Below are 20,763 nucleotides of genomic sequence, written 5' to 3' on the forward strand. Positions count from 1 at the left end.
TTTACTACTTTCTAATTGTAATACGTGATACTGTTAAGTCTTGTAGAGGAGCACCAATTGGTAACTCATAACATGTGTTAAGTACTACTACAACTTAGAATAATTCGGGCAACATGCGTACGCGTTTGATTCACATTGGTGTATTCTAATCTTCTGGCATCAACCTTTTACATCGTCAAAGCAGAGATATGATATTAATTTTCCCTATCTCAACAGTTGCAGAGGTAACTGATGTCGCCCATAGAAAGGGTGAAATGCCAACAATTCTACAAATTTCACACAAAAAGAGAAGAAAGGTAGATAATTTGGCTGATAGTGTAATATCTTGTATCTTCACATGCCTCATAAATTGATTTATAAAGACTTGCATGAAGTCAACTAATAAGCTATTACCTTCAAAGAGGAAAGAAAAGCGAAAAAGATATGAGAGAGCAATGTAAAGATTTAAGGTAGTAATGCATTTATTCAAAGTCTTGCATTGCAATTTATTCTTGCTTGCAATTCTCATTTTAAAATTTCTTGGCCAGATGGCTTATTGAAGTCTACTCTCATGGTAAAGTTGTATTGCTATTCCAAAAATATTTTACAAAGTTCTCTTGCTCTGCTGCTAAAATTATAGAACAGTTCTAGAAAGAAAAGTGTGGCACTTTTCAAAGATTATGGAAAAGTTTTGCTCACATATATTGCATTTCTTTAAATTTAAAACATAACTAACTAGCTGCCTTAGAGTCTTCCCTGTACAAAATCCTGATCTATGCTAAGAGAAGATGTATCACATATATTTAATATAAGGTCAATCTCTATGGTTCAAATAATTGCCTTCTCTAGTGTGACAGTTACGCAGTTACTATGTTTTCAGATTTCTTCGTAATGTATCAAGGCTGTGATGATTCATATGTTTATGTTGTTGTATCAATTGCATGTAATAGTGTTTCTTCATCTTCCAAATTAACTCTTGTTTCGATATTGTTTGGCAAAATAACTCTTATCAATGCACTTCTATTCTCCATTCACCATTTAGACATTTAAAGTTCATGGTTTCTAATCACTAAGTTGAATTGACATTGATATAACTCTAATATGTTATCAAACTTCTACATCATCGAAACAGATATGTCAGATCGCATTGACTTCAGCAGCCAATGCGAGTCTTTTTAAATCAATTTATAGGACAGATACAGTTAAATTATCTCCATTCAGTATATCTTTTGTCAATTTCCAGAATTGTTGACATTTGACCCTTTGTATTGGCACCTATGTAAGTGTTGAAATAGGGAAAATTGTTCTGACATCTCTGTTTCGACGATATGAAAGTTTGATATCATATTAGAATATATCAATGTGAATCCAATACATGATTAGAAACCATACCTTTTAAACATCTAAATCGCGAATGGAGAGTGAATCATACCAAGAAAGCCATAAAAGCACAGAATTGCATTGATTAGAGTTCTTTGAAGCAAGAGTTTGAAGGATGAAGAAACACAATTACATGCAATTGATCTGACAATATAAAGATATAAATCATCACAAACTTGCTACATAATAAGGAAATCCTGAAAAAGTTAGTAACCGCATCAATGTCAACCAGAGTAGGCAACTGTTGGATCTCTCTCTCCTCGTTTCCTGCATAAAAATAATAAAGAAGGATTAGCTAACCATATTCAGTTGGCAGAAGGTAGAAAGAAGACCTATCTGTAAATGCAGAGAACCAATTAGAAACTAGGACACTAGAAACAGAGACGACTGTCAAGATCGTGAAAAGGACTTATAATTTGGTATGAGACGAGACAAAGAATATGTATAAGAAAAAAATATGTATGCATAGAAATATTATATTTGCACTGACCTGTTAATTCGTTTCAGGAAGGATGATCACGTTACATCCATTCTCTAAAGTTCTTTGACATTGTCTATGGATTAGACTGTCCATGTCCTTCAACTTTAGCCCTTGAAAGAACGTGAAGTGTTGCAATCCCTCCTCATGAACCATCCTCAGCTTGAGGCAATCTCTCATTTTTCGATGACCACCATGCATTCATTCTCCTCAAGTTCATTGACACTGTTCATGGATAGACTATCCATTTGAATCAAATCTAAGTGTTGAAGGGATGTGAGGTGTTGCAATCCCTCCTTAGAGACCATCCTCAGCTTGTGGCATTGGCTTAGCAGAACATAGGCGAGCCTAGGCATCACCCGTACCTCTATCTTCCATTCCTCAACATTCAATAAGTGAGCCAGATACAGGCGTTGCAACCGAGGGAACCCTTGTGAAGAGCAGTACATGCTCCTCCCTTCATATTCGTCTAAAGCCAATCTAACCACCACAATGCTTGGAAACTTCTCCAATATTGGCATTGGGTCTTCTTCCATTATTGGCATAAGTAACCAAATCTCCGTAAGGTTTTGTGGAAGAACTCCAACATTTGGGAACCCAAAGAATACCTCTGAAGGTATAGTAACAGTAGCTCTAATTCTGCAGTCCAACGTCAAGGAGACAAGTGTAGTCATTCCTACCAATGATTTGATCGTTGTTTCCAGATTATATTTGCCGCCAAGAAAACCTCTTGTAAACTGAGCAATAGGATAATAATGGCCATAATATTTTTTTTTCATTTATGTTCAAAGTCTGAAAGCTTCTTCCTCTGTTAGAATTTTGTAAAGTCAAAGCAACATTCTATAAGTATACATTCCTCAGTGTTGGGATGTCCCAAAAAGAACTCGAAAGCCATCTTATAAGTATCACTCTTGTATCCAGAATTTGCAAGTTCAGATGGCGCCAAATAGAAGATGAAAGCTCCACACCCTCGCAGTCTTTAATTCCAAGATATCTTATATGGATCATTCCTTTGATTTCCTTAGGATACTTAATTCTCATAAGCCCGCTAAATGAATTATGAAGCACACATAAGAATCTCATCATAGATGCAAATAGAATCGATCCATCCATGAGCTATGCTCCTCTCAGCAACTTGGAACATTGGATATTGAAGTTGATTCCATGTGGTAGTTTCTCACACATCATCCAATACTATTAAGTATCTTTTTCTTAAACCCTTTTATCTATTTCTTCGCCATTTTTCATACTCTGCTTTTTTGTTTCTTTTTAACAGATGAGACAATTCTTATAGCAGAGAAAGGGTTATCGAGACTACAACAATAAAATGTTGCTTAGGTAATTGTGAATAGTAGATTTTCCGATTCCTCCCATCCCAACTATAGAGACCGTGATGAGCAGCTGGTTCTCTGGATCGATCAGTTGGTCAACTATTTGGTCTCTATAATCATCAAAGCTTATGACGTCCATGCTGTCGACGCAATCAGGAGAGACTAGCCTCTTAGCACGAAGAATCTCATCCTCAACTCTATTCTCCCTGATTTTGATTCCGTCTATCTCAGCCATACCATACTTAGATGTGCCATGAAAGATCTCACTAAGCTTTGTTTTAATCTGTTGGATTTTTACACCAACATCATGAAGGGTCTTCAAATCACGAGTTTTGCAGGCATACCTTGATAAGGCCCCCCTGACGCCTCTCTTCATATTATTCCTCCTGCTTATGTAGCTGGCGATCTCTATAACATTCTCGGCTTCATACGCTACGTCTCTTATCTCCCGTTCTCCCGTACACAGTTCTTCAGCCGCCGATCTACGTTCCTCCACTTAGCGTCGGCGTCCTTGAGGAAGGATTGCAGTCGCCTCAGCTCTGCCTTCATGAGCTCCACTTGATCTCCAACACCCCCCAAGAAGGATGTTTCTTGGACTACAGAATCAATTGCGAGGTTGCCCTCTCTCTCTCTATGGGGAAAGGGAAAGATTTGGGGGAATTTGAGAGCTCTCTCTGAAATAATGGTGATGGGGTAGGTAGTCCTTTGACTTGCACGATCTCACTAGCAATCTTAGCTGGGACTTGTGGACGAAGGGATGCCACGTTAGAGTATAACGATATCATGAGAAATTTGTATACGTCGCCGTGCTTAAGATGACGGTGACGAGATGCTTCTATTTGCCGACTTCTTCGTTAGATATATCTTTTTCAAGGCTAACTAGATTCATAAAGCAAGAAGGGGCCTTTATGGCTTCATGCTTAGCCATCCCAAATATGACCTACTTCGTAAGTATAAGACTTCAAAGAAGATTGGAAGAGGATCCTTAGCTTGACAACTTTGCATTGTTAAGTATTGCTTCCATTTCATACAATCCTTTGCTTGTCTCATAGTACATAAATTCCATTCTTTTAACATCTATCACCTCCCATTTCATGCCCACCAAGCTATGAGTCCATCCCCACAATAAGGTCTCCTTAAGCCACCCAACAAACTCCGTTTCAAAGTATCATGTCCTCCCTCCTCTCCACCACTTTGCATGCCTATCCTACCTCAATCCTGAAAAGGACACAGCTTAGGCATCAACATTTGGACAGGAAATTCCTCCGTAAAAAGATCGATCAACGGCGAACGCCGCAACGCGCCAGAGCTTCATGGCAAGTCGGAGGTGATGATTTCCGAACCTTGAAGAGGATCATACGACTAAATTCCGCGATTCAGAATCGAAATGTCAAGGAATTGTTTGAGTTGGCTAGCGATGAATTCAAGTATTTTTGTAACTCTCTTCCCGCCATTGACCCTTTAGGATTATCTAAGGTGAAGCTTAATCTTACACAACTAGAATGAAGCAAGAATCTATCTGTTTTCAATCTTAGAACGTTAATGGCATCTGTTGTTTGTTGTAGAAAGTGTTTGGGATAATCATCGCTCTGATGGTTCGGAACAATGTGATGTTTGTGATCAAACCATCAATACATAATGGAGTTGATGTGGGCGTTAAATGGATGTTAGGTTTGTGCTAACTCAAAACCTTTTGTAGAACAACTTGATTAGAGAAGGATTATAATGAAATTGCTGAGATATATTGTTAACTCAAAATATATACCTTGTTTGCAGAATGGAAGGACAGTAACTTGCCCTTAGGATTTGGTTTAAACGTCAACACTACTCATATTTATAAGGGGGTGGTCTTTATAAAGTAAGCAAGTAGGATGATGAATGTTTCAAGCTTCAATATCTTATCACTACTACTCTTTTTTTTCATCTTTTCCCTTTTGGGGGGCTAATCCTATTGCCAAATAAATTATAGGAAAGGCGAGAATAAATTTGGCCCGTTGCTTAGCGTCAAGAACCTTCAACTGGTAAGCATCAGAAATCCTGATCTCGGAAAAGAAAATTATTTCTTACGGATAATTTATTAGGGCGAGTGATTTTTCGTAAGTTAAAAGTTTGAGCAAATTGGGGATTTTTTTTTTATTTCCCATTCTCAGGATTTGGAGGAGGTCCTCTTGCCCATTATTGATAAGGTTCTTCCTCAAGGAGTACTCAAAGGGAAGAGGATGATCCTTATGTATTGCTTGCTTAGTCTAATAGTCATGGTAATAAGCTATGTCTTACTGAAGAACACTCCTTAGAATAAAATGTTACAGGGATTCAGAGTATAGGATCATTCTATGAGCTCTTTTCTGTTAATTGGAAGGTTAAATGAAGCTATACAAAAAAAGAACAGAAATTTGGAATGACCTTTTGTAAATTTATACTGAGTGCTTCTACGCTTGCATAGATATGTCAAATGACAAGCTCTTGGACCAAATAAAATCGAGCTAATCCAGTCGATCATAAATTACTGGATACACCATCCTAGTGATCTCAAGAATCCAGAAATGGGGGCTCTTGCAGCTGGTACATATGTAGCATGTAACAGAGGCTTTATAAATCCCATTTACATAACCAAAATGAGCACCTCATAAATAGCAAATTAGTTTGACAAAAGAACAGGAGATTAACTGGCATTGACCAATCGCATCCGTAACTGCGTAATACTTCTTTCGGATTACGCTGTTCAACAGCTACCTGTATATACGGCGCAAATGGGAAAGAAAACCTACAAGCATGTCAATACTCACAATGCGGTAAGCAGTTCTCTGCTTAGCTTTGCCTTCGAATTACCCAAGAATTGGTGTTAAAGGTACTACTCAAGAAGGCTGGAAGAGAGAAAACTAAGACAACTATCATCACCTTCCTTGCCACTATCAAAGATCAAAGTACAGATTGCCCAGAGAGAGACAAGTTTGTCTGAGCTAAATAAAGCACAACCAACTAAAAACACATTGAACAAAAAATATTTCTGTTTCATCAGTATCTGCTATACTGTTAGACCACTAGATGCCAGTGAACTTGCTCATCTGCACGTACAAGAAATAAGTGCACGCTTGTCACTTCCATGTGGAGAAAAACTTCCATCCAACAAATATTATACCAAAACATAAACTGGATGATATAGTTAGTCGTAAAGGTTATGGAACAGTTTTCGGATACCTACAGTAGTGCTTCTCGCCGAAAGAAATTACCAGAGGTAAGCAACTCTCCCTATCAAACATTTTAATAAAGGTACACTCTCCATGAGGGATAATTTGCACAACTATTTTTGAAAACTGGTCCTTGTATAATCACAGACATCATGCACCTCAAAAGTTTAATTCAAACTATGGCAGGAAAATTTACACCAATGTCGCCTAATTTTGAAAGAAATCCATGTGAGCTGAAATTTTCTAGAACCCTAATTTGTATGACGAACTACTAAATGTGATATTTTAAGGATGGCAACTTATTTCTATAAACATGGTAATAATAACCCAGTAAAAATTTGTGGCAAGACATTTATACAATATGAAGGGTGGAAGAATTAATGAACTATATGGAAGGAAATGAGATAGATATTTTGTAGAATAAGTAAAACAGTTACATGACCCAACCCCAAATAGTTGGTACTACTAGTTTGGTTCTTGTTGCAAGTAAAACAGTTCTGTGACAGGAAAATATATGTATATAATCTAATACTTACGGGAAAAGTATGCAGTTTAAACTTTTAAACTATAGTTTGGCTTGTGCACTACAAACACTTGCCTGGAACTCCCTCTAATAGGTGAAAATCATAAGATTTTAGAACTAGGCAAAGCGAGCTGGCCCGCCCTTAGATCACCAAGGGCTAAGGCTAAAAGTAACAGTTAAGTAGACAACCATGAAAACTGTCAGATCAACCTGCATAAGCAGAGAATGCAAGAGACAATCCCCACAACACAACAGTAGAGGAAATATATCCAATAATACTCTACTTAGACACTAACATACCTACCAGCTACTGACGTGGGTCAACTAATGAAATTCTCTAGTAGCTTAAGTATATCCCTTTTTCCAGAAAATAATGAATTGAAATTCCTTATGCTGTGCAATGACTTTATTGGTGTCTTTCTGTTCATTTTTCAGTTAGCAAAAGTTGAGAACGAAGTGATATGAGCAATCAGGTAGGTTTGTTTGATAGGTACAGGATCGGCACAGATGAAAGGGCAAATAATATCTCATACTTTTGAGTTTATAATAAACTTTGACTAGAAAAACAAATTGCAATCAATTTACCCTTCCCTACACCTCCTCTTTTTTTCTTATTCTTTCTGTCATTCATCCCAATTACGTCAAATTTCAAACTCATCTATTCCATGTAAGAATAACTTAGGCTTCTTTTTTTTGTACGCCAATATTTCATTGTTCAGTGCCCCTATAATATTTGCATAATGATTCCAACTGCCTTAGCAAAAGAAATAACCCTGCTTAAAGGACATAATTAGCTCTTGAGATGTAACTTATAAGCCAAAATATCACCAATTAAAAAAAAATTTACCCAATGTTTGATGGATATCTGAATTTAATTATTGAATATGAAGTGTTAGGTTGCTAACTTACCAGTAAATATCATCTCTGTTATGATTGCTTAAACAAATGGTTCGCCAACATCTCTGAAATTCCCGCTGCAGAAAGGCTTTCACATCCAAAAAGTTGTTGAAGTTTGGAGTCACATAATATTACTGTGGCATTCACTGGATCCTAGACAAATAATAACAATATACTGTTAAGACAAAACAGCCAAAGCATATAGATTTGTCATGTCTTTTGGGAATTCCTCAGTGACTGGGAATAAAATGAGGCCAACCAGAAAGAGGTTGGAAAAATACATAAAATGATATCCAAAACAACAAAGACCCAGACTCTGCAGGACAGCAATGAGCTGGTAAATATATTAACAGCCCCTGGCTACATATGCACAGAAAAGGGAGGGAAAAGAACATGAGAAGTGAGAATATCTGAAATGATCGTCTTTCTAGGCTTTGAGCTAATCCCGAATAGTGTGGATCCACGAAATTGTTACTATTCTTGTGAAACAGATGAAAATGTCATGTTCAGAAGAAAACCAAAATGCAAAGTAAAAATTGCTTCTAACCTCAAGTTGATTACTTTTAATGTGGTCCCAAACACGTCTTAGGGCCTCAGACTGAAGCATCTCCCTCTCTCCAGTTCCAAAAAATATAGCCAGTGCATCCGATATGACAAGAGGAAATTGATCAGTATCGGGCGCAGCAGAAGAAACATGTTCTGTAGCTGCAGCCTTTAACTTTTTAGAATCTGGTCCTGAACCTTCTGCAGAATTAAATCACATGTGAGGTTTTCTGGTTTATTATCATCAATATGCCAAAATCCCAACAGCACATACATAATTGTGGGGATTGTTTATAACACTATATACTTACTAGTTGGCTCAAGAGGTATTATATGCTTTGCTAACAGTTTATTCATTTTGAACATATCAGTACAGTCTGTCTCAAAAACAACGCGTAATTCATCATTGCAAATGATCTTCCTCTTGTTATTTGGATCCTGCAGGTTATTTTTGCGAATGTATGCCCAGAGTTGCTTCACAATCTGAAATGCATATGCTCTCTTAGAATTTCAGAAAACCATAAAAATGTCCGGACAGGCAGTAAAAGTTAAATGGAAGCAAGAGGAACCTCTGTCCTAGCCATGGTTGGCTCCCCAACAATAGCCTGCAATTCAGGGGAAACACCACAGACTTTACTTAACCCCCCTGGGCCGCCTCTTCGTTTGACTCCAGTAGGAGCACTGCTACATAACATACAAGTGAGTCGAGTGACAGTTATCAGTTGAAATAAAAGGCACACCAATCAACCTCATCAGGTTAGAATTTAAATAATAATAAAAACTGGTATATGCAAGGATTACATGTCCAGAGAATTTCAGTATTTCCTTAAGAAATACTTTTCTTATTGCTTTGTGAGAGAAGGTTGTCTCCGGTGACAACAAAGCAAGAAATGTCTTAGAGCTTAAAAATCGGTGCATTTTACATTCCCTTTTTCAAACTTCTTGCTTTTTCTTAGATTTGTTCATAAGCACCATCATATCACAAATTCAGTCTAGTCCTCAAACCATTTGTTCCGAGTAGCAGTAAACAAAGTCACAGAACCTAAACCAATGAACAAAAGGATATAGTATTTTGATATTACTTTATGATCCCCTTGTCACTACTTGGAATTACATCTGTGTAGCCCATGATGCTTTTCTAATAGTCTCTTCCTAAATTTTCCTTCAATGTCTTCCACCCTTAATCATAATTGTGTAACCCATGGCTCCATCCAGTGGGATGAAGAGGACCAAAACTGCAATATTTCTCGAGGAAGTCGTCTCACCTACAACATCAGACATGGGACACAATACTATGAGGCATGTTCAAGAAATCATAAGATATTTTACAGTTGTCACCAGCCACACTTATCATGGAAGCTTATAGCTTCAACATACTTGGGGTGTTGGTTTCTATCCATCCATGACAATCATCTATACGACTCTGAGTCGTCTTTTATTTAACCATGTAATACCTAAGATCATACACGATGCAGAAAAAAAAATCTACTCATGAGCGTTAGCTAGCATAGATAGCACAAACATACACCTCCACTGAACAACAATTATTCTTTTGGCAAGTAGCTTAAAGTTATACCATGAAAATATAGGAACTTCACAGAATAATAAAATATAGATCCTTGTTTAGTAACTTATGGTACATTATCATGATTATCTAAGAGTAGAGTTAAATTGAATGCAACAATGCCACAATCATTTCTTAACATATGGTACAACACTTCATATGCATAGCAGTTAAGTTCTCTAAAATAGTCATATGTTGCCATTAATAGAAAACTGTAACACATATAACCAATAAAAATATCAAGATTAAGTGTGAGCATAGAGTGGTTGTAGCTTAAGTAAGTTTTTTCCAAAAACCATATTTACATCTGGAAGAAAAAAAAATGTGAATGTGATGCTCCCATATCTATTTTGTAGTTAAATTACCAGGAAGGGCGTCATAATATAGACTACATAGTCATCCTTGCTTAAATCTAAAGAAACAATATCTGAAATGAACCGATCTGCCTATCAAGTCAAGATCTAAAAAACACCAACTTATCTCACATGATTTCCCTACAAGCATTTGAATCAACCCAAATATCAACTCAAGTGAAATAACTTTTCTCCTGATGACAAATGGATTTTAGTTTTAGCCACTTCTTCCATGACCCATGCGAACTTATGAAACGATCAACCAATCACTGGGAGAAAAGAACCAAAATAAAACTACAATAATAAAGGATATCATCATTTTCTCCAAAACGACAACCAATTTCTCAGAGCTTTCAAGAAATCGTTAGGCAAAACCGAAACTTTAGCAAGCCCCAAATCCTAATTTCAGACCATGAAAGAGGCGAAAAGGGGGCACCTTTCTTTGTTCGCAGTCACCGGTGGCCTCGGGGCAGCCGGTGGCTGCTGTTGTTGCTGTTGCTGTTGCTGTTGCTGCAACTGGAGCTGCTGCTGCTGCTGGGCCACCGCGGCCGCCACAGCCGCCGGAGATGCGGAAGCGCTGGCCGGCGGCAGAGGAGACGGGTAGCGAAACGAGAGGTCATGGTGGTGCGGGAGGTGGGCGTACGGGGAGGAGGAAGGCGGAACGACGTGGAATTGCGCGGGATGGGGCTGGTATTGTGGGTGGGAGGCGAGGGCAAAATGGTCTTTTGGGGACGGACCGAGTAGGAGATCGATCTGGTCGCGGATGAAGCTGGCCTTGTGGGACAGGTCGATGCCGAGTTTGGCCTCCAGCTGCCGGACGACGCCGCTAACGGAGATGACGGATCCGGTGGCGGCGTTACTCCCCGCCGTCTGACGGAGCAGCGACTCCACGCAGCTCGCTATCTCCTGGTCCGACGCCATTTAACGTCTAAAAAATGCAAATAAAACCCCACAAAATAAATAATCAAATCTTTGGACCCTTCCCCGCCCTCCTGCTCTCTCTCTCTCTCTCTCTCTCTCTCTCTCTCTCTCTCTCTCTCTCTCTCTCTCTCCTCTGTCTCTGTCTCTCTCTTCTCTCTACGGATCTCTCTCTCTCTATCTCTCTCCTTGGGGGGTCTCTTAAATAATAGATGGATTGACGCAAATATCCTCAACAGGTGTGCGAAATTACAGGTGCACATATAGCAATACTGCCGCCTTAGGGTTGTCGGGATCGCGTTACTCGCGGTTACCTCACCGCAATATAAGCTTCGGTAGTTATGGCACGGTGGTTTCTTCCTTCGGATTGTTGAGCCGCAACCGGTGCGACTCGGGAAAGGGTTAGGTTAGGCTTTTGTCTGGTTAAAATTTCATGTGGGCCAAACCAAAACTTATATCCGAACCTATCTATTGCAATGACCTCAGACTTGGGATGGCATAATTAATTAATTAATAATAATAATAATAATATTGTTTTTCTCTCTTACAAAGTACCAGGTGGTGAGCAGAGTCGTAAAAAATGAGGTTTATCTGCTAGGTAAATAAAAAGAGAGCAAAATTTGGACGCCGAGTCTGCCCCCCCCTCTGTAAGGCCCTGTCTCTTTTTTGCTTCTTTTTTGCTTCTTTTTTGCTTTGCTAATTGCCTCTCTTTAAGGTGAAGGTCGCGTGCAACGGCTACTACGCTGCACCCATGACGTGGAGTCATCATGAGCTCAGGAAGCATCACCAATAGTTTGACCACATCGCCACAAACACGAGTTCCTCCGAACTCGCAGATCTGATCGTCTGGGTTCCCGGTTGCAGGAGTTTCCCACAATCACCCCCCACTTGGCAGTGCTCAAGTGGCTCGTCAAAAATTTCATATATCCACTTAAATTTCCCTGAGGTGCCATGCATAGTGATTAGTGTGACATGATAATGTAATACCTCAAAGAACACTATCAGGATTCCCAAATTTATGGAAGCAAATTAATTTTATTTTTTTTAATTATGGAAGAACTGCTGCTTTTTAATCTGAAATCTGAAGGGAAGAAAGACTGCAACGAGCTTTACATAGTAGTTCCTTTTTCTGAACAAGAATATATAACAAAAGATCGATCTTCTTTGCATATATTGAACATTATAAGAATATTTTTCTCATCAGATCTTAGGATGGAGAATCGTTCCCCTTTGCTAGAAAACAAACAAGATGATTGTTCCAATGATCAATTCCTATGAGTGTAATATTGTAATTCCTGCATATGCTAGAGCACAACGAGTCAAAAACCTACAGAGCTTTACAGGTAGGATATATATTCGATAATGGGATATAAACATTGACTATTATGACCTCCCTTTTCTAAATTTTCTTTTTATCAAATTTCATCATCTCACTTAATCTAGACATAGTATTATAATAGATAGAGAAACTATTAAGAAAATAAGGATATAATTTTTTTTATGCTAAAAGAAATTGAAGGATGAGGATTGATGGCTCTGAAAACTACCGTCCCTCTTAAATCTACCTCCAAGCGGAGAAACTAAACTCGGGATATGAACATACTTATTTTATGGTTATAGTAATTAAAAAATAGAATCTCCAGTCGAGTGAATCCATCGGAAGTCAGCATCATACTACGTCTCTTCTTACGTCTTATTTTCACGTCCGATCCACCAAATTGCATGCATGACTTAATGTGTTTATCTCTACTGAAAATCTTGACGTGGATGCATCCGTAGCCAAAGGAGTAGGGAGTTGATCCCATTGATCCCCTGCACCACAGAGCTGCTCCTCTGCAACTCCTGCTGTATGGATTTGGCACACTTTGGCTTACTTGGTTGGCTGCAGAGACAAAACTGCCAAGTCTCCTGCAGCCGGGGGCTGCACGTGATCGGCTCCCTCAGTTTGGCAGTTCCTCTCCAAGTTCCATGGGGCTCTGGTGAGTGCTCTTATCTGCCACGTAGGATTATCCTGGGACCCACCTAGAGCTCTTCGTTGGCCACCATGGCTCTTATAAATCCTCCTCCATATCTCTTCGTCTCTCGTCTCTCTCCATCATACGTGCAAACTATCCCAAACTCTGGTGAGTGCTCTCTCTCTCTCTCTCTCTCTCTCTAGTTATCTATTTTCCTTTGAGAACCAAAGTCATCTTTCCTTTTGTAATTTCCATCAATATCATTTGCATTGCTTAAGAAATTCCTGGGATTAATGAAGCGTATAGTTTGTTGGAAATTGCTATACCAAACTATCTATACACAGTTAGCCAGTTCTTGTAAATTGTAGTCCTATTTCCAGGACGGGCCTCGGCCCATTAGCCGAAAAGGTCTGCATAAGACCCATAAAGATTCCGATTACCGGGTTAGCGGGTTAGCGGGTATATCCTATCCGTTTGTCCGTCCGTAATATATCCTTTTTCGGGAGTTATAAGGCCGTCCCCGCTGTCCTCTTTCCGTTTCCTTCCTCGTGTCGTCAAATGTTAGTAAGCTTCGGCTCCAATCTTCTCCATTAGCGAACACGACGAAATCAAGCGGTCTCTTCCTTCTCCGCCACCATTCTGTCCGTAATTTGTGTTTTCTCCTTTGTTGTAATTTTTGTGGTTCTTTTTTCTTTTTTTTGCTTGTAGATTCCACTTATAATATTTGTGGGTCAAATATTATTGTTTAATTTTTAATTTTACTTCCATTATTTTGATTGTAATATTTACTTTGCCACTGAAAGGATTAAATGTTTATACCTGTGAATTGTGAAATCCAAGCCTTCTGTAATATGGAATCTGACAGATTTTATGATCGATTTTGAACTGGAGTATTAAATCTAAAATTGAAGACAAAACTTCATGTTGTATCCTATTTTTTTGTGAATTGTATTAATTTTTTAGGTTGCAAAGGAAAACATTAAACTCGTATCAGCATGTAGGTAAACATTGTAGAAGTTGATCTTTAGCTTTATTTGTTTGTAGTGTTGAAGGATCCGCAAGGAAGATGGATTATATGTATGGACCTGGGAGGAACCATCTCTTTGTGCCGGGGCCTGTGAATATCCCGGAGCCGGTGATCAGGGCGATGAACCGGAACAATGAGGATTACCGCTCTCCGGCCGTGCCAGCATTGACAAAGACTCTTCTTGAGGATGTGAAGAAGATCTTCAAGACCACATCGGGAACTCCTTTTATAATCCCCACTACTGGTACATCCTATGGTGTTCTAATATTTGATCAGAGAAAGTGTTCTCAGCATAATTAGACAAAATTCGAATATTCACTGTGCTTGCTTAGGATATGTTGTTCAGTACTTGCTTGTTACTTTTATGTGATTATGTCTTGACTTCATTCCCTATCATTACTTGATCCAGTTATATTTCTTCCTATAGCCCTCGTATACTATTATATCTTCTTTGTGTTTTTTGTGTGTTCTGCCAGGTACTGGAGCATGGGAAAGTGCACTTACAAACACTCTCTCACCTGGTGATAGGATTGTATCTTTTCTTATTGGGCAGTTTAGTCTCCTGTGGATTGATCAGCAACAGCGCCTCAAATTCGATGTTGATGTCATTGAAAGTGAATGGGGAGATGGTGCCAATCTAGATATTCTGGCATCTAAATTGGCAGCAGACAGGACTCACACTATCAAGGCAATCTGCATTGTTCACAATGAGACAGCAACTGGAGTCACCAACAATTTGGCAGCTGTGAGGAAATTGCTAGGTAGAGTATAGGAATATTTTATCATATTAATCTAAGAATTAGTTTAGCTAGAGGATGGCACAACTTTCTTGAAGTGGTTCCCCTGTCTTTCCCTATTGTGCCATTGCTCAATCCTAAGTTTATTTGTGATGGAATTGCTTCTTTTCTTGATATCATCAAATTGAGATGGTTTTACACATACACATTAGGTACTTCCTAGTAAAATTAATTGATCCCATGCCAAAAAACTTAGGTTGAGTCTTGACCTGACTTGCCTTGTGCTTTAGCCTCTATGTGCTATGTCTTCTTGCTTTATGTAGTAAAATTTCCTTTGTTATCTTTGCAGATGAATATGGTCATCCTGCGTTAATACTTGTTGATGGAGTGTCATCCATCTGCGCCCTTGACTTTCGTATGGATGAGTGGGGAATTGATGTTGCTTTAACTGGATCACAAAAGGCTCTTTCCATGCCTACTGGGATGGGTATCATTTGTGCAAGCCCGAAAGCTCTAGAAGCAACTAAGACGGCCAAGTCTGTTAGAGTATTCTTTGACTGGAATGATTACTTGAAGTTCTATAAGCTAGGAAGTTACTGGCCTTACACACCTTCCATTCAACTGCTTTATGGGCTAAGGGCAGCCTTGGATCTCTTATTTGAGGAAGGGCTTGACAATGTGATTGCAAGACATAGTCGTTTGGGGAAAGCAACAAGGTATATAAAGTTGATATGCATGCATTAATTTCATGTAGGTTAGCTATTATTCCAATAGAGATACACATAGTTCATTGAACTGCAAAAGTTTACGACGAACTGCACTTCACTCAATTATTTGACTCCTGCTGCATTCTATGCTCTTGCGACTAGAGTGAATTCAAGTATTGCTGATAAGTGATAATATTAAATTCACAGACTTGCTGTTGAAGCTTGGGGACTGAAGAATTGCACAAGAAAAGAAGAATGGGTTAGTGATACTGTCACCGCAGTGGTAGTTCCACCATACATTGATAGTGCTGAAGTCGTTAGGAAAGCATGGAAGAGATACAATTTAAGCTTAGGACTGGGCCTTAATAAGGTGGCTGGGAAGGTATTCAGGATAGGACATCTTGGCAACCTTAATGAGGTATGTCCTTTCTTCTTCGCTTGCAATTACAAGCTATGTTCTTTCTCTTTTTCGGAATGAGTAGCAGTACCTTTTTCAGGAATAACATGGTTCTTCAGCTAACTGTAAATGGTACCTAAGTAATTCCTGATTTAAGAAAGAAAATAAGATGTCTATGAATCAGGTCAGTTTGTTGAACTAGAACTTTGAAAGCCGCGCACTGTAATTACAAATTATATTAACTAGTTACTTCTAGTGTTTATAAGAGAAAAATAGGCTTCTACACACAGATCCACTAGCGCTATCAGCCATCTCACTATATCCTTCTTCTCGTTCTCTGTTAGTAATGACCATTCTCTCTGGTTTCTGCAGTTGCAATTGCTGGGTTGCCTGAGTGGTGTGGAGATGGTACTCAAGGATGTCGGCTACCCAATTCAGCTGGGAAGTGGAGTCGCAGCTGCGGCTGCTTATCTTCAGAACACTATCCCTCTGATCCCTTCTAGGATCTGACAGCACATAATTCACTCGTTTGCTTGGATAAGAATGAAGAAATACAATCCGCTGCTCAGGAGGCCCAAGCCCCTCGCTAGTAGATTCTCTATGTAAAGCTATTAATTTGGATCTGTCAGTTATCTATTTCAAGTTTTAATATGTATTGTATACTTTATGAGCCAAAACTCTCCAGCGATTGTGCTCACTGATAATGTCAACTTCAGTATATTTTTCATCATTACCTCAAAGTTACGGATGTTAACTGGTTTTAGTTCATCTGTACTGACTTCTTTTTTCACTTCTGCCAATAAATTTTCTTGTACTCTGTTCTTGAACCTTGAATAGTCTGACATCAAATATTTTGGCTTTGCTGTTCCTTACACAAATTGTGAACAGCTAATATTAATGCATTAGTATCGATGTTCTTGTTATATTCTCATCTTGGTCTTGCAAAAGATTTATCAGCTACAACTCATGAAACTTGATTTGCTAATTAGAGCATTGAAGGTATACATATCTTTCAGAACTGCTTACGTTATTGAACTTTACTGTTACAAAAGCTTGTTACAGGTATGCAATCTTATCCTATCTATAATTTTATCATATGAAAGTACATGATCATCAAGCATATTCATGCTGCAGGGATCCTCTGAGCCAACTCTCTCTCCACAGCCCTCTTCAGGAAGCTGCCTTCTTCAACCACCATCTGAATCGGCAGGAAGCCGAGCCCGTTTGCCACCGCCAGCATCACCTCCCTCATCTCAGCCTTGAACTCGTCCAAGTCCACTGTTCCATTGCCATCATGATCAAAACGCTTGAACAGCCCGCGGTAGAGTTGCATCAGCTCATCTTGGCCCATCACCACTTCATCCACCCCAAAGTGCTTCTCCAACACCCTGAGGCTCATCAGCTCGTTAACCAACTCAGCATAAGAAAGCAGGCCATCACAGTCGCTGTCGAGGCTCGCGAACCGGTCCTCGACCAAGCCATTGAAGGCCCTCTCGTCCTCGACGAAGGTACGAATTGTCGCGCCGTCTAGTACCTCCACACTCATCTTTATACTTCTCAGAATCTATAAGTTTTGCTTCTCTCTGGTTTGAAGAAGAGAAGGTAAGTATGCATGCAATTTATAGAGAAAGATAGAGAATGGTGGCCTGTTGTTTGTTCTCGGGTTTGGTATCGGATGCTATGGGCTTTGGACTGTTAGGCAAGTCGGTGGAGAGAGTTGGGTCGGCTACGGTGTGCCTAAGAATGTTCGTTGAACTCGAGGAAGGCAAGGATATACTTTTCTTGGTCCTTAATTTGATGACTTCGTGAACACTCGAAGCCCACTGAAAACTTTGCGAGACCTACAAATATATTAAACTCTCGATTCGATCACACCCTCAAGACCTTTGAAGCTTTTGACTCTCTAAGACTGGGAATAAAAGCTTTTCAAACCGTTTGCGCCGGATCCTCCGTAAGAATATTCTCTGCGTATTCTCTTCGTTCGCTAGCAGAGATATGTTGAATTGAGAACACGTCTTTGGACTCGACGAACTTTCCTTGCTTCCTAAGAAAAGAATTTTTACAGAAACATCCTACGTGTTTATGAATTTAGATTTTTGACTCCTATTTTTTGGGCTTTATTATTGAAAAACGCCTTAACTTGACTATGCCTGATTGGAACATCCTATTTCTTTTCCTCAAATTTAAGGAGAATTTTTAAATAAAATCATATATTTTTATTAATTTTTTATTAGCACTCCTCCGTGATTTTGTAATACTTTCCTATAATTTTCGTATAGCTTCGTGACATTACTTTAACTAACTGTTAATTTATATAATTCTAATAATTAAATTATTTAAATACTCTTAAAAGATTCTGATTTAAATCCACACTAGTTAAACTCTTTCTAAACCATACACTATGCTAACCTGCCCAACCAAATTAAAAACCTCTTTCAAATTTAATCACTATATTCCAACATGCAATCGAGGTATTTTAGGAATGACTCTTTGTTCGATATTTTTTTATTTAAAAATAGTTAAGTTAAGTTAAGTTAACTTACAGTGTGTTAAGTAAAAATTATAGAAAAAAGAAAAAAAAGCTTGAGTTACAAAATGTCAGATGTTAACAAAGAAATAGTAAAAATATAGGGTGTTATTTGAAAATTTTCTACAAAAATATAAATATCAAGGTGTAATCTCGTAAATCCTTAAACAATGTAGGCCTAAGTGTAATTTGCCAAAAATTTCAAGTACCAATGACTCGATCAGCACCCAATCACCAAAAACAGCCCATAGCATACCAAACCCGAGAACAAAATTCCAACCACACCTAAAACAACCGGCCAACCATACACGCATTGCACCAATATCTACTAACTAATTAACCAAAGCCTTCTCTTTTCTTCTATAAATATACTACACCCACCACCTTCTCTTCTTCAAACCAACAAGAGAGTCACAATCACAGAGCCAGTCTTCATCAAAAGATCATGAGTGTAGAATTATTGGACGGTGCCACAATTCTCAGCTTCGTCGAGGACGAAGGGGCCTTCAACGTCTCCGTCGAAGGCCGGTTCGCCAGCCTCGACGCCGACAACGACGGCCGGCTCACTTATTCCGAGATGGCTAAGGAGCTGATGAGCCTCAGGGTGTTAGAGAAGCACTTTGGGGTGGACGAAGTGGAGATGGGCCAAGATGAGCTGATGCAACTCTACCGTGGGCTGTTCAAGCGATTTGATCATGACGGCAATGGAACAGTGGACTTGGAGGAGTTCAAGAATGAGATGAGGGAGGTGATGCTGGCGGTGGCGAATGGAATCGGATTCTTGCCCATTCAAATGGTGGTTGAAGAAGGTAGCTTTCTTAAGAGGGCTGTGGAGAGAGAGCTGGCTCAGAGGATTCCTGCTGCTTAATTTTAATTATTATTATTTGATTATAGATTTTTTTCACTTAGTAAGATTATGAAGTAGACGTATATCATATACTTGTGTTTGTACGAGTTAATGATTTCAATAAAAGGAGGCAATTTTTATGAAAAGTCAAAGAAGCATTCAGATCTCGTGGTCAACTTCGTTGTCTCGGGCAAATCTCAAAAGAAGAAAGCATTTCAAGGCGTTGACCAGCACATAGCAAAGGCTTCTTTAAATCCACGACACAAATTACGACTCTCAAAATTAAATATAAAATAATTAAATGCAAAAAAAGAAAAAAATCAAACAGAATTTCCTTGGTACACACAAAATGCAGTACAATTACAGCGATTAAGATTGCAAAATACTGCGTAATTTATAAATTAACCTTCTTTTCTCATGGCCAACTCACGATCCACTGCTCTCTTAAGGAAGCTCCCCTCCTCGATCACCATCTGCACCGGCGAATACCCGATCCCGGTGGCGACGGCGAGCAGCACCTCGCGCATCTCGGACCGGAACTCCTCCAAGTCCACCGTTCCGTTGCCGTCGTGATCGAACCTAGCAAACAGACCTTTGTAGAGCTTGACCAGTTCGTCGTTGCTGAGCCCTGCGCCGTCCACTCCAAAGTGCGTCTCGAGAACTCTGAGGTTTTCGAGCTCGGCGGCCATCTCGCCGTAGGTTAGTAAGCCGTCGTGGTCGGCATCGAGGTTGCGAAACCGGTCCTCGACCGACGTGTTGAAGGCCTCCTCGTCCTCGACGAAGCTGCGGATGGTGGCTTCGTCCAATACTTCTACGCTCATCTTAAGTAACTAACTAACCGATTGTTATGAGGAGGAGGAGGGTAAGGTATATAGCTTCTTGCTTATATACGCATAGATATATATAGGGATAGAGCGACGAGAAGGAATTAGGATTAGTACCATGGTTAATTGTAATTAAACCGTCTTATTTATTATTTTTAAATACTTTGACAAATTGGGTGGTGATGGCAAATTGTTTCAATGGGCTGTAAACTTGTAATCTAATAGCAGGCCTAGAAAATTAAAATTTAAAATAAGTTGATGGGTTCTTTTGGGCCCACTAAGTTGCAGAGCTGAAAGTTGCGGGCCCCAATTGCAAACGGCCACGTTTCTATGGTTTGAGAATTGAGACGCATCATCACTTATTTTAAGTATATTAAAAAAAACTATCACGTATTAGCTATGATAAAGAAATGATTTCAGTGTATTATATACACCTCTGACTGAAACGCACATCTTCTCTATTTTCACCTTTGCAAAAAAAGAACATCTGAGAAGATAAATTTTAGTTTTAACAGAAAGAAAGAAAGAAAGAATAAACACAATGGTTTTATAGAAAAAATGATAAAATTGCAACGTACCTTAGAATTG

At 39.1% G+C, this 20,763-nt stretch overlaps 6 protein-coding genes and 1 long non-coding RNA gene across 10 annotated transcripts; 3 read left to right on the forward strand and 4 right to left on the reverse strand.

The window, feature by feature from the left end:
• Positions 1–657: 657 nt before the first annotated feature.
• On the reverse strand, positions 658–3,205 carry LOC140780598 (uncharacterized). The gene is made up of 2 exons (XR_012107542.1): positions 1,850–3,205; positions 658–1,626 (listed from the first exon to the last, which is right to left on the reverse strand). It is a non-coding gene; the product is annotated as an uncharacterized lncRNA (long non-coding RNA).
• Positions 3,206–4,280: 1,075 nt separating this feature from the next.
• Positions 4,281–5,567, forward strand: LOC140788444 (uncharacterized). Its single transcript, XM_073137690.1, has 5 exons — positions 4,281–4,644; positions 4,734–4,839; positions 4,945–5,026; positions 5,138–5,189; positions 5,319–5,567. Exons 1-5 carry the CDS (start codon positions 4,339–4,341, stop codon positions 5,460–5,462), a joined length of 690 nt encoding a protein of 229 aa, XP_072993791.1. The 5' UTR covers positions 4,281–4,338; the 3' UTR covers positions 5,463–5,567.
• Positions 5,568–6,048: 481 nt separating this feature from the next.
• Positions 6,049–11,448, reverse strand: LOC140788428 (uncharacterized). 2 transcript variants are annotated; one of them, XM_073137677.1, is made up of 6 exons: positions 10,673–11,448; positions 8,889–9,003; positions 8,631–8,802; positions 8,324–8,520; positions 7,789–7,929; positions 6,049–6,233 (listed from the first exon to the last, which is right to left on the reverse strand). In XM_073137677.1, exons 1-5 carry the CDS (start codon positions 11,155–11,157, stop codon positions 7,807–7,809), a joined length of 1,092 nt encoding a protein of 363 aa, XP_072993778.1. In that variant the 5' UTR covers positions 11,158–11,448; the 3' UTR covers positions 6,049–6,233; positions 7,789–7,806. The 2 variants fall into 2 exon arrangements, with proteins under 2 accessions (XP_072993778.1, XP_072993785.1); XM_073137684.1 differs by having other exon boundaries at positions 8,889–9,000; positions 10,673–11,388.
• Positions 11,449–13,244: 1,796 nt separating this feature from the next.
• On the forward strand, positions 13,245–16,717 carry LOC140791243 (serine--glyoxylate aminotransferase). Of its 3 annotated transcripts, none has more exons than XM_073141705.1 (6): positions 13,245–13,277; positions 14,154–14,380; positions 14,613–14,897; positions 15,223–15,589; positions 15,788–15,998; positions 16,350–16,717. In XM_073141705.1, exons 2-6 carry the CDS (start codon positions 14,176–14,178, stop codon positions 16,485–16,487), a joined length of 1,206 nt encoding a protein of 401 aa, XP_072997806.1. In that variant the 5' UTR covers positions 13,245–13,277; positions 14,154–14,175; the 3' UTR covers positions 16,488–16,717. The 3 variants fall into 3 exon arrangements, with proteins under 3 accessions (XP_072997806.1, XP_072997814.1, XP_072997824.1); XM_073141713.1 differs by lacking the exon at positions 13,245–13,277 and adding an exon at positions 13,663–13,724; XM_073141723.1 differs by lacking the exon at positions 13,245–13,277 and adding an exon at positions 13,665–13,750.
• A 209-nt stretch (positions 16,718–16,926) lies between these two features.
• On the reverse strand, positions 16,927–17,859 carry LOC140791271 (uncharacterized). Its single transcript, XM_073141753.1, has one exon. The coding sequence runs from the start codon at positions 17,521–17,523 to the stop codon at positions 17,101–17,103; it is 423 nt and encodes a 140-aa protein (XP_072997854.1). The 5' UTR covers positions 17,524–17,859; the 3' UTR covers positions 16,927–17,100.
• Positions 17,860–18,905: 1,046 nt separating this feature from the next.
• LOC140791276 (uncharacterized) lies at positions 18,906–19,497 on the forward strand. Its single transcript, XM_073141766.1, has one exon. The coding sequence runs from the start codon at positions 18,950–18,952 to the stop codon at positions 19,370–19,372; it is 423 nt and encodes a 140-aa protein (XP_072997867.1). The 5' UTR covers positions 18,906–18,949; the 3' UTR covers positions 19,373–19,497.
• A 255-nt stretch (positions 19,498–19,752) lies between these two features.
• Positions 19,753–20,172, reverse strand: LOC140799987 (uncharacterized). Its single transcript, XM_073154632.1, has one exon. The coding sequence runs from the start codon at positions 20,170–20,172 to the stop codon at positions 19,753–19,755; it is 420 nt and encodes a 139-aa protein (XP_073010733.1).
• Positions 20,173–20,763: the final 591 nt, after the last annotated feature.

Source organism: Typha latifolia, chromosome 1, assembly GCF_019914945.1.
Source record: "Typha latifolia isolate L0001 chromosome 1, TyphaL0001v2, whole genome shotgun sequence".
Taxonomy (NCBI): domain Eukaryota; kingdom Viridiplantae; phylum Streptophyta; class Magnoliopsida; order Poales; family Typhaceae; genus Typha; species Typha latifolia.